At 41.5% G+C, this 13,320-nt stretch overlaps 1 protein-coding gene across 2 annotated transcripts; it reads left to right on the top strand.

The window, feature by feature from the left end:
- The first annotated feature begins 676 nt into the window (after nt 1–676).
- On the top strand, nt 677–10,123 carry ube2v2 (ubiquitin-conjugating enzyme E2 variant 2). Of its 2 annotated transcripts, none has more exons than XM_052088592.1 (4): nt 677–803; nt 7,220–7,371; nt 9,126–9,251; nt 9,332–10,123. In XM_052088592.1, the coding sequence occupies exons 1-4, from the start codon at nt 788–790 to the stop codon at nt 9,476–9,478; spliced, it is 441 nt and encodes a 146-aa protein (XP_051944552.1). In that variant the 5' UTR covers nt 677–787; the 3' UTR covers nt 9,479–10,123. The 2 variants fall into 2 exon arrangements, with proteins under 2 accessions (XP_051944552.1, XP_051944551.1); XM_052088591.1 differs by lacking the exon at nt 677–803 and adding an exon at nt 1,945–2,087.
- The last annotated feature ends 3,197 nt before the right edge of the window (nt 10,124–13,320 follow it).

Below are 13,320 nucleotides of genomic sequence, written 5' to 3'. Positions count from 1 at the left end.
ATTCATTGGGCTGTAAAAATACATGGTTTTGGTTAAAAAAAAAGGAATGATACATTCGCTTGATTCTACCAAAAATGTCTCAAACTTTTTGTATGTATTTTTTGTTTATCTTAAGAGTGCTGTTATCTGTGTGCTGCTTTAACACCCAAATTGCCTCTCAGGATGATTAAATAGACAAAACGAAAAAGCAGTTTAAATTAAAAAATAAATGGCTTTAAACAGGGAAAACATAAAATTGTTAGTGACGAGAGCTAAATTTGTATCAAGAAAAACACCTTTTTTTATTCGTTTTTAATTCCCCAACTAAGTAAATTCGTCGTAGCTGTATTCGGACCAAATCTGATCAAAGTGCTGAAGAACGGTTTAATTTGGTGGCAGTTGCATCTGGGGTGTAACCTCCATCAAGGCATATTCATAGACCAGGGCAGGTTTACGAAATGTCAACCACAGTTTTTGGATTATTGGGAAAAAAAATGAGCTTCAGAGGGACATTGAGGAGTATGAAAATAATAGTAAGACTTTGTGGTTTATGATAAAGATTTCCTGGTAGTTTTTTTTTTAGTTGTAATTATTTAGTTTGGAGTGTGATGTTTTTGTTCTTCACAGATTGGTGTGTTATTTTTTCATGTGTAAGAATAAATACTAGTTTGTTAGGAATTCTAAAAAAAAACTCCACCGAGGCGGCATCGGAGGAGGAAGAGGGCGTGTCGCCGCCTCGCTGGTGCTCCTCGCTTCCCCGCCGTGCAGTGACGTCACACTTCTCTGTTTCTGGACTCTGCTGAAGAAGATGGCGGCCTCCTCAGGTCTGTGTGCCAAACAAACTAACATCATAGCCAGCCTACAACTCGAAATATTGTGGGCGAGCCCGAGCTGGCAGCCATGCTTTTGTTTTGCCGAGACGCTCGCGAGAGAATTGTCTGATCAAAAGACGCAATGGTGAAAAGTGCCATGTAACGCGTGTAGCTAGTGGAATGCTAACTAGTAGCCGAGGCGTTGTGGTTAGACGCAATAACTTGCGTGCGTCTCGCTGAGAAAACGGACAAACTAACAAGGCGATGACGTGGTTTGTACTCGTCATTTAGTTTTACAAACTCCATACTACGTACCGAATGCATTCTAAGATTAACGGGTCGACGCGAGCATTGTGACCGAGCGGTGTCCGTCAATTCACTGCCGTGTCGATGCTAATAAGTGGGACTAGCTTAGCTGCAGTAATAAAGCGTGCGCGTGGCTCTTGATTAACTGCAATAATGTGATGCCTGTGTTCACAATGGACTCAATGTGGTTCGCCTGTTGGCGTGCCCCGCTATCTGTGTTACATTTCATCCATGTCAGGTGACGCCAGCGGCATGTACTCTCCTTAGCATTTCCATCGACAGCGTTTTCCCATTGGTTGATTACACGCTTCACGACGACTTTTGAGATTCTACACATACTGCACATTCGTTGGAGTTTTGAAGGAGAGTGTGGATAAACGTAGTCGTCTAAAATTGCTGTGCTTTGTTTCAGCAAATAGCAAGAGTCGTCATTTCGCAAGGATCAGAGGTTGCCTCGAAGTTGCTTTGTAATCATTTTAAAACCGAATTCTTTAAAAACAATTCCCCTTGGTTAATAACTTTTGCTTTTCATCCGTGTGCAAGGAAGTGGAGTAAAAGCTTACTCGTAACACAACTTCATGTTTAGCATCGCCAGGTGTTATGTTTCACGTGGGTTAATAACATGGGGTGGAAATAGCAATGGGGTACGCCCAAAATATAAATGCGGTCGCTATAACGACCCTATGCGAATGCAGTTGGAAAGTCACGACATCTTTGTGTCATAAATATAAAACACTTTAACGTAAAACCACCACCAGGTTTGGGTAAATGATACCGGTTCCAAACTGTAATTGCTTTTCTGATTTTTCATATTTTGCTTTTTTCTGCAGTCATTTGCTGAAAAACTCACCCATACCATGTCGTTTTCTACCGCTTATCCGGTATCGGATCGCAGTGACAGCCTCTTTAGCAGGGAAGGCCATATTTCCCTCTCCCCAGCCACATCTTTCAACACTTTTCCGGAAGGATCCCAAGGCATTCCCAGACCAGGTGGGAAACATAGTCTCTCCAGCGTGTCCTGGGTCGTCATCCTGCTGGCGTCAAATAGGCATCCTAATCAGATGCCCGAACCACCTCACTTGGTTCCTCTAGCGCATAGGTGTCAAACTCAGGTCCCGGAGGGCCGCTACCATGCATGTTTTCCAAGTCTCCCTGTTACAACACACCTGATTCAAATTAACAGTTTCAATGTTTGACACCTATGCCCTACAGCATAGGTGTCAAACTCAGGTCCTGCGGGGCTGCTGTCCTGCATGTTTTCCAAGTCTCCCTGTTGCAACACACATGATTCAAATGAACAGATCATCAGCAAGCTCTGCGGAAGCTTGACATTGAACCCGTTCATTTGAATCAGGTGTGTTGCAACAGGGAGACTTGGAAAACATGCAGGGCAGCGGCCCTCCAGGACCTGAGTTTGACACTTATGTTCTAGCGCCTCCACTCTGAGTCCCTACTCGATGACTGAGCTTCCTACCCTCTCGCTAAGGGAGAGCCTGGACACCCTGAGGAAGAAAAACATTTTGGCCAGTTGTATCCGGGATCTTGTTCTCTTGGTCACTACCCACAGCTCGTGGCCATAGGTGAGAGTAGAAACGTAGATTGACCAGTAAATTGAGCGCTTCGCCTTTCAGCTCAGCTCCTTCTTCACCAGGACAGACCGATTACAGAGTCCGCATCACAGTAGATGCTGCACCTATCCGCCTGTCGATCTCATGCTACATTCTACCCTCACTCGTGAATAAGACCCCACAAGATACTTAAACTCCTCCACTTGGGGAAGGATCTCATCCCCAACCTGGAGAAGGCACTCCACCCTTTTTTGACTGAGGATCAATGCCTGAGGTTTGGAAGTGCTGATTTTCATCTCAACCTTTTCACACTCGGCTGCAAATTGCTCCAGTGAGCGTTGCGGATCACAACTTGGAAGAGGCCATCAGTACCACATCTGCAAAAAGCAGACATGGAGGACTGAGTCTACCAAAGCGGACCCCTCACTGCCTCGGCCCAGAAATTCTGTCCATAAAGGTTATGAACAGAATGGTGATGAAGGGCAGAAAAACTCACTCATTCACCTTTTTTTGTGGTTGGCCAAAGCTTTTGCAATAATACTCTATTTTGACCCCATCTTCTGGTATCTTTAGGACAATCAAAGACAAAAGTAGTCAAATCCTTTTAGTGTGGGAAGGTGGGTGTCAATTACTTGCAGATTTTAGCTACTGGTGGCAAGACTTGGACCCGATTGGGTCACTGTGTTTTTGAAACGATACTGGTGCTTCCTGCCAATACTGAAAAAAGGCCATTGTTTTTATTGCCAAGAAAGATTAGCACTCGGGGTACAATATTACCAAAAAGTTTACATTTAAATTTCATTCTAAATATTGCACAGCAAAGGTGCAGTTTGGAAGAGAAAAAAAATATCATGTCACTATGTCAAGATGGCGCCCGAGAAGGCAGCCGTCGATCCAGCCGATCCTTAAGTGCATCTTCCATTTATATAAATATAAGTATTGCTACTGCAGTTCGAGCAAGACAATTATATTTGCATCTTTGCTTCTTCTGAAATTACACTTGTTCTTGCATGAAATCCTTTCTCCAACGAAAATCAATCAAAGTAAAAAATAAATTGCATTAATTTTGGAAGCCTGACTCGATGCCCAGTACTACTATAATTGTTGCACAGTAAAACACAATCTCAATTTAGCCACACAATCAGCATTTTTTTCAGGTGGTAATAATAACCTTTTTTTTTTTTTTTTTTTTTTTTTTTGGACCAAATACAACCCTTGTCCTGTTTTTACATTTCGTGGTGGACTGAGTTTGTCACGCCATGGACGCCCGCTTGGATTGCTGTCTGCCCGGCAGCTTGGTTCAGCGAGCCGTCTTCCTCGCAATGCAGAGAAAGATGACATTTTTTATCATACATAGTTCAACCCCTCTCAGATGTGTTAAAATACATTTAAATCTGCAAAGACAGACTTTTGAATGCAAAAAATAAAAAGCACAAAATGTTTCAAAAGTAGTGCACACTGTTGATGGTGCTGTCTGTTGTGAATACCCCTAGATGTCAGTAATGCCCACGATTTGGAATTCATTAGCTGCTTTTTAAGATGGAACCATTCTTCAGTCCTTCCCGGAGTATATTCATGAGTTTCATTTTGTACTGAATACTCCCGTCCTTCCAGGCCTTCAAAGGTGTGGGAGGATTTGGGATCATTGTACACCTTGAAATGAATTTGTTTCAGCAACCCATCAGCACAAGGGAGTGAATGACAATTCTGTGACACTGCTTCAATGTAATTTTTTCATTTCTTTATTTTTAGTTCCATGTGGCCTTTTTCCGCATTTCATTCAATATTTGTGTCCAATACTGTCCAGTAAAGGACACTTTGATCCTCTCCTCTTTCATCTATAACTGCTTCAGACGACAAAGTGTATGCAGAAAAGTGGTGAAGATTGCAAGACTGTCTGTGTCCTATATGTTGTATTGTGTTATTTTGACTTCAAAATGGCACCGCGAGAGTGGCTGCCTTTCCAGCAGCTCCTATATTTTGTTGTTCTACTTCTTCCTTTCATAACGTTGCTGCTGTGAATTGGGAATTTCTCCATTGCGAGAATAAATAATATAGGTTTTCTTAATAGTTAAGCAGTTAATCAGCGACATAGTGAGGCTACGGTAGGTGAGCCATAATAGCGGACGGTAAAGTCATCGTGGTGTGGCTGAAGACACACAGAAAAATGATTGAGTGGATCAATAGTTACAACAGCCAAGTGGGCTGCTCCATTTTTGCTTCATGTTCATCCTTTTTTGTTGTGTGTGTGTGTGTCTTGGAGTGGTTAGTAAGGAATTTGAGAGCGGAAAAGTTAAAATGGAGGATAGCTATGATTCAAGTGGTCACCCTCCCGTTTGTAAAATGGTGGTAAGACGACGACTGTGAGAATCAATGGATTGTCTTAAGTGCTGGCCACCTTCCACATCTTCATCATTGACAACGCAGCCCGTGACTGTCAGGCTGCTGTCTTCAGTGCCAAAACTCCACAAAGAATATTTTCCTTGCAATGAACACTCCTAAAACCAGCGGGCATTACTCTCAAAATCATTTGCTCATATAAAATCAGCAGTCAAGTCGTCTTGTGCTCCCCATTGCGCAACTCTTTGCAGATGGGTGATCCAGGAGCGTGACCATGCTAAAACTCTTTGTCACTTTGCATTAAGATGTCTAAAGGGGACGTGCACATTGATCAATTGCGGGGAGGTCATAGTCAATTCGTCGTGTCTTGAGCTGATTTGTGCAAAACGGAATGCATGGCATGAGCAACATCAGTGAGCACTCTGAGAACACCAACAACATGAAGGATGTCGTACAGGGGGTCCTCAGTTCCCCCCAAAATTCAAATACTCTTCTCACAACAATAATGTAATCTGAATTTGTACTTGGGATTGAAACATGCCAAATAGATTCCCTCCTTAGCCAGAATTCAAAAGTCAATTATTAATTTGTACAGTAATTAGATATTTAAAAAAAAAAAAGACATTAAGTGATGATATCCCCAACATCATCTCAAACGCTTAAGCCATTTTAGTCTTGACCGCAACCGTGTAAAAACTGAACTGTGGGGCTGATAATCATTTAGGCCCAACTAATTTTGTGCATGAATGGGCCGAAAAGAAGGAGGTAAACACCCTCCTTATTGTGGCAAACAAGTCACGGTAATTAAGCCTTAATAGAGATCACTTTGTTTGGGACTTCGAAAACAACATTTTCTGGTGACTCGAAAGTAGCGTTGGGGTGATGCTTGAAGCAAAAACCAATCATAAATGTCAGCAAGAGTCAGGATGCACTTCATTTTATCGCATTTGAATGTGAGAGGTGTTCGCTCAGAGCCTTGGGCTTTGCTGCCCTTGCATACAGTCTACCAATCATTATTTCAACCAGTCTTTTCAGTTTATTGAAGTAGGTCATCTCCCTGCACATCCATTTTCTCTCTCTTTTTTTTTTTTTTGCTATCAAATCACGGTTGTCTTGCTTTAAATCAGGGGTGCCCAATACGTTGATCGCGGACTAGTCCCAAGTCGATCCCGAGGGGTGGAGAGGGGGGGGGGAAAAGTCTCTGTGCATGTAATATATTTTTTGTATTAATGCACACTGCACCCTAATCATTCTATCAGTCTCACTTTCACAAAAAGTATTTATAAAAGAAAAGAAAATAATGCAGATCATCTTTAACTTACGGTGGCGTGTGACTGCGTCACCGGAAGTTGTTAGCGCGCAGCAGTCTGCAGTTGGAGCTTGTGCTCAGAGTTGTTGCGCGAAGCTTTTATCGTTATCATTAATCTCATTCAGAGTTTGTTTTGTACAATTCACCGAGGGGACGGGCAAAGAATGGGAATCTGGAGTTTCCGAGAGAAGCATTTTAAAACGGTACACGTGAGCTACTATTGTTAACAGGCTGCCTAAGTGCGTCGCATGCCTCAGCGTCAGGCTGTTGCTCATCATGGTATGCGTCTGTGTTTTTGCGCAGAAACGGGTCAATCGTGGGAGGTTGGTTGATTGAAAAGGGCAAAAAAGTTTGGGCACCCCTGCTGTAAATAGTAAATGGGCTGTCACTTATCTCACGCTTTTCTACCTTTGCTACTCAAAGCAATTTACACTGTTTCCTCATTGACCTACTGATGACGCAGCATCAGTCGCAACTGGAGGTTCAGTATTTTGGGGGATCGCTACCTCAAAATGAGACATTAAAAAAATTGAATTATTTGTATTAAGGTTTTGTATTATTATACTTTGATGATTACATATGCACAACATGGCGCCTAAGCCATCCATAAATGGGGAAGTGGTACAAAATGGGTGTCAAGGAAGTATTTAGATCTGTAACATCAGAAATGAGCGACACATGTTGGGGAAGAGCAAATTTGATTCTTGGCATGTTTTTATGAAAGCATGTCACAGAAACCTTCTTAAAACACTTGAATCTGTTTTAAATCGTGTGCACGGGAGGGAAAAAAGTGAATTTTTCTATAAAGTTAAAGTGCCGCTGCAAGTTGAAAATCTATTGCAGATTTTTTTTAAATTTGGAAGTCTTGTTTGTAATCAAATACTGTACATTGTTGGTTGTTGCAGGAGTCATTAAGGTTCCACGTAATTTTCGCTTGTTGGAGGAACTGGAGGAGGGCCAGAAAGGTGACGGCGACGGCACAGTCAGCTGGGGTTTGGAGAACGACGATGACATGACTCTCACGCAGTGGACCGCTATGATCATCGGGCCAGCCAGAGTAAGGACTCGTGTCTCGGTGGGGGTCATCCCATCCACTATATACAGTATTGCAGTTCATTGTTCACACCCCTGCTATATCACCAACTTTTTTTGAAGGCATTTTTACAGATATTTTTATAATACACTTCCTGAAATGTCCTTGTATGGGGGAAAGGAGAGTCACAGTTGCCAATGCACCTTTCAGCCGTTTATTGAGCACTGTGAAAACCCAAAAATGCTTAAACCCAATCAGTTCAACTCAATCTGTCTAACAACAGAGAAGACTGAATTTGAAAAACAAAAGTCAAAACAAAATCAAAATTCGCTGTCATCAAAACTCCCAAACTATTCACCCCGAGTGGGCCAATCTACTAGCAGTGTTGTTTTCGTCAATGATTCTGAAATTATTTTGTTAACGCCCCCTTTTTTTGTGACTATAACCAGGCGATGGACAAGCTAAACGTGGTTCTTTTATAACTAAAAAAATATGATGTCACGCATGTGAGCTTTCGTTAACGAGACTGGACAAAATAGCACGTGGTCTGTCATATATTCAAAATGCATGACATCTCCTTTCTATTGTGCACGTAATCCGTCTGTCAAATATATCAGCAATGCTGCTGCAACCTATCCTTCTTTGGTCATGCCCACCAGGGCACACGCTCATGCCGGCACAACACAACACGGCGGTAAAGGTAAATGTGGCCACAAACTAGGTGGAAAGAATAGTACAAATCTCAAGCACCATCTGAAGGCTCACCACACTATTTTTTTTTCCGCAGGCAAATCACAACTAGTCCTTTTAACACCGCGTACTGTACCTGTACACATTTGCTAACGATCGATGTTACGCAGCAGTCGGCTCGTGATGAATATCATTGTAAGCTTAAAGTTTACCATGTACAGTAACTCCTGGCGCAAATAGGGCTCCTACCTTAAGGCGTAAATTATTTTGGTTCAGCTAACGTCATGGCTAACGTCAATTCATTCGCCTGTTGTGCGTATACTCAAATATTAAAAGTAGATTCAGGCAATTGTAGGAATTATAACACAAGCAGGTTATGGAGTATTTTCTACTATTTAGTTGGATGATGGGATGAAATGTGTGAATTATTCCTCTTATATCACGCAGGTGCCTCACTGCTGAGCAGCAGTGATGGAATCGCAGTGTAAAATCATCCACACTCTCTGAAATGGTGTTAAGATAAGAAAACCTTTATTTGTCTCACAATGGACAAATTCCCAATTTACAGCAGCAAAATTATGAAAGGGAGAAGTCAATGAACAAAAGTATGTAAATAATATAAATTATAAAATATATATAGAAGCATATATTTTTTTAAAATTACACCATAATTGCACTCAGGATAGGAGTCCTCACTGGTCTATGTTATTAAAACAGTTTCTTTCATTTGGTTTATTTATTTTTGCTTAAAGTGCCAGGTTTGTTTCATACTTTTAAGTGTTCCTCATCCATTGCTCATATTTTGGGCAAGTGTGTGTTGAGCAGGTTGATTAACAGAAATAATGATGTGACTAAAACAAATCAGCATTTTTGCCCAAAAGACTCAATCTAAAATGGCTGCCAAAAACGTCTACTCGGTTGGCCCTGCCTCTAAAACACACACACACACACGCACACACGCACGCGCGTGCGTGCGTGCGTGCGTGCGTGTGTGTGTGTGTGTGTGAGAGAGAAACTATATGAAAAACACGTTCACCATCAGGTCAGGAATGATAAAAGGGTCCACTTTTCTGCTCCTGTCTTTCCAGACCAATTACGAGAACAGAATATACAGCCTGAAAGTGGAATGCGGACCCAGGTACCCAGAAACAGCCCCGGTTGTTAGATTTGTAACAAAAATCACCATGAACGGGATAAATAATTCCAATGGGACGGTAAGCGAGCTCCTCTCATACTTCCTAAGCTGCATCCATTCACCGGCGTCACCTGTCAACTGCTTCTGTTTGTCCCACAGGTGGACTCGCGTAGCATACCAGTATTGGCCAAATGGCAGAATTCTTATAACATAAAAATTATCCTTCAAGAGTTAAGGCGTCTGATGATGTCCAAAGAAAATATGAAGCTTCCGCAGCCACCAGAAGGACAAAGCTACAGCACTTAATCACCATGGATTGTTTTGACCCCTCTGTCTTAAAAAGTCGATGTAGAAATATCATTTTCAGCAAAAACAACAAGAAAACAAAAGAGAGAAACATTGCACATCAACAGTATTGCCCATGCAAGAGCAGGATTGGACTCTGGCATTATGGCCTTGCTCTTTCAAAAAACAAAAACAAAAGTCATCCCTGCAGTTGATCACAACAGATGCCAAGAAGAGTTAATGAAATGACTATTATGTTCAAGCTGTACCAGCAAGAGTGCTGCTTTTTGCTTGCCCAATGACTGATCACCGATGAAGTTGTGTACACACCACGGCCCGACGAGAAGACTATTTTTTTCTCGTTTTTCCACATTCAACATGCAGGTGGCTCCTTACAGAACTGTGACTGTAGTCTCCAAGTAGTGTCATGAGGTGAGAGATTTTTTTTAAATAAATATATAAATATACAGTATATATTATGTATTTGACACAATGCCGGTGTTTCTGTTCTCGCGGTCTTGCTCTCTGACATGTAACAGACGTTGAAGCCTGTTCTGTTCCGGAAAAAAACAACAACAACAACTTGCATTTAACTTCGAGTGAAAATGGCAGGTGTATGAACTTGTGATTTTCCTGAAATTAAAACTCATTGCGAAAAACCAACAACATCCTGAATGCTTGTTCTGTTTTTATTGTTAGCGGAGCAATATATAAAGCTACCTCGCAGCCAAGAAGTTCTGGGTTCAAATTCGGCTCTGGGGAGTCTGAGGCGTTCGTGTGTGTGTTCTCTCTGTATTCTTGTGGCTTTTCTACCTCCTACTTCTACAGTAACGTGCATTTTAGGTAGCGATAGACAGATACTGATTATTCAGTCAGCAAGGAGGCCCATAAGCAATATTTGAAGCCAATATTCATTTTCAATAAAAGGGAAAATATTGGCGTCAGAATAAAAAAAATGCTCACTCTGTTGAAATATGTTAAAGTACTGTCGGATCGAACAATTTTTCAGATTTGCACTATGTTGACGTTTTTACTGTATTTTTTTTAAGTCTTTAAAGTTAAAGTTTAAAGTTGAATAACAATGGAAACAATAGCTCCCCATAGTTTCAGACAGAAAATGAAAGTTTCTAAACATTGAAATCTTGAAGCAAAATTGAAGTAAAAATAAATATCTTGCCAATAATATGATCCATGCACACCTTCTAATCTGAAGACAGCATTCTGATTAATGTTGCGTTTGTGGACTCTTAATTTAGCAGCAACTTCCAGCCGCTTTTAGCCATGTCACTGGGCAGCCATTTTTACACTTGCTGTCAACCGAAAATGACATCACAGTGCCTAATGGCTCAACTCACGATCAGTATTAGTTCACCAGTTTTCTGTTTGATCATGTGATGTTCACAAGGTGAGCCGTTAGACACTGTGGTTTCATTTTCAGTCGCCAGTTATCTAGATGTGACCTGCTATTGGCCGGCTCGTCCCCAAAGTGAGCTATGTGGGGACCTCGTATTTAGGTCTGCGCCACAAGAAGGCGCTGTCTGACTGCTGAGTCATGTTAAAACAAACATTTAAGATGTTGTGCTTATTGGAATAATGCAATCACAGCCATTTATTGCCAGCAACACTCAATTCTCCAGGTTTAAAAAAAAATAAACTATGCTAATCATGACTGATTGTGCACACAAGCCTTTCTTAATCTGTGCATCAATTCTCATTTCACCAGTAAATAAGATAAGATAAGATATCCTTTATTCGTCCCACACTGGGGAAATTTACAATACAATACAATACTCAGTCTTTTAGAGCATTCTTCACTAAGACCTTTGGATGTTTGCTTTCTTCGTCTAATTATCGAGAAGCATGTAAAAGTGGCTTTGTTGTGGAGTTGCACGGTGAGGGCGGTTTGATCTGTTTCAATGATGCTTCACCTGCTAAAGCAAGTCGTTTGAAATGATTGTTTTCAAGGGTGGAATCTTGCAGGGTTAACATGTTTGCTTCTCTTAATACAGCACCACCACAATGAATCGACATCAGTCAAATCCTCATTGATATTTTCATTGGTTATTCATTAGCCCGGTAAAAGTAAACATAATCATGATGGATAATGCCTTTTGAAAATGGACCCAAATTTTGACAAACAGATCCTTTGTTCCGTCGATCCCATAACAGTAGATCCAGCCTTCATGCAGGAGACCATGGACTTTGACTGAATTCCATTCACACAGCGTCAACACTCACACAAATTTGTACATAAATCAGAATATGCCATAGCCTATCACGAACCGAGACTACCGTACTCAACTGTATTTATATAGCACTTTAAAACAACCGCCGCTGTGTACAAAGTGCTGTACGTTGTGCAAAAACAATTCAAACATCAAGCAACCTAACAATAAATTAATAACAAAGACAGTAGAAAGCATAAAAACTGTAACACTAAAAATCAAGTCTCATGCTGAGTCAAAAGCCAAAACGAGTTTTAAAAATGGGCAGGAGAGGCTTTTAGCGAGCCAGTGAAGGGATGCCGGACTAGGAGTTCTGTGTCCCCTCTTATCAGTGCCGGTCAAGAGGCAAGCGGCAGCATTCTGGACCAACTGGAGATGCTTAATGGAAGATTGGCTGGCTGACTGAGGACTGGTCCAAGTACGCAGGATGGGATGTACAAGGGCCACTGGGAACAAGCACCATTAGGTCCGTCTTATTTTCATTGAAATTCCAAATATTTTGTGCCATTCGGTTCTGGATTTCCTCCAGACAGGATAAAAGGGGTCTCATTGAGGAAGCCTCTTTTTTGCGCAGCGGGACATAGATCTGACAGTCATCCGCATAGCAGCGGAAGGAAATACCATGTTTCCATCAGATGGAACGTAATGGGAGCAGATACAGTGAAAACACCAGAGGCCCCAGAATTGAGCCTTGTGGAACACCACATGACAATGAGCAGCATTATTTCAGTACATATTCATGGACAACAGTGTCAGGTAACAGAAGCCATGTTCTGTTACCTCTGTTTGTTGTGATTATATTTATGGCTTACAGGTGTTTCGTGACATAAATGTACTGTTCAGTGATCTCTCACATATTTGTGGTTTGCTGTTCCTGAATTCAGCAATATGTGCAATGTATCTTTGCTATAAGCTGAACAACTCAAACATTTGCTATAATTGTGCTTCTTTTGGAACAAGTAAATAAATAAGTGCCGACATCTGCTTTTCTCTTACTCAGCTTGCCCAGCACACGATGATGTTGTCTAAAAAAAAAAAATACTAGTTTGGATTGTGTGTGTTTGCAGCAGAGCTCTGTCCCTGGGTTTTTAAACACCATAGTCGGTGTGCTTCATTTGATACTTTTATACTAATGATTTAAAAGTGTTTTTCATCAGTTCTACTGTATGCTGTAAATATGACGATGCTTCTGCATTACCGTGGTCTTGTGATAGTCCACATACACTGCAGCTTATTTCAATTTGGATGCAAATCGTGGTTACATCAACAGCGTAGGTAAAAAAAAGAGACCCAATTCGTATTGGCCATTGAAGACAGCGTGAAAGGGACTCTGGTGTGTCTGACTCTAAAAGTGGACCGTAGTCATAGATGTCTGTAACTTGTCCCGACTCGAGGTCTGGCTGAATCATGTGCCTCTTGGCCATGATGATGATGAGCACCCGCCCCCACCTCCACAAAAAAAGGGAATGAATCCTGTCTTCACTCACAAGGAGACTAACTTGTATTACGACGTGGATGTCTGTTTGGTGTAATCATGATGAGTCACAAGCTCTGTTACGTGAGCGGATAAAACCAATCCATTGTGAGGCCTGGATTGATTTTTCTTTCATTTGCCGGTGGCCCTATCCTCCTGACCAG

Source organism: Hippocampus zosterae, chromosome 15, assembly GCF_025434085.1.
Source record: "Hippocampus zosterae strain Florida chromosome 15, ASM2543408v3, whole genome shotgun sequence".
NCBI classification, from domain to species: domain Eukaryota; kingdom Metazoa; phylum Chordata; class Actinopteri; order Syngnathiformes; family Syngnathidae; genus Hippocampus; species Hippocampus zosterae.
Note: the sequence above shows the minus strand (reverse complement) of the source record. Positions and strands in the feature narration are given on the sequence as shown.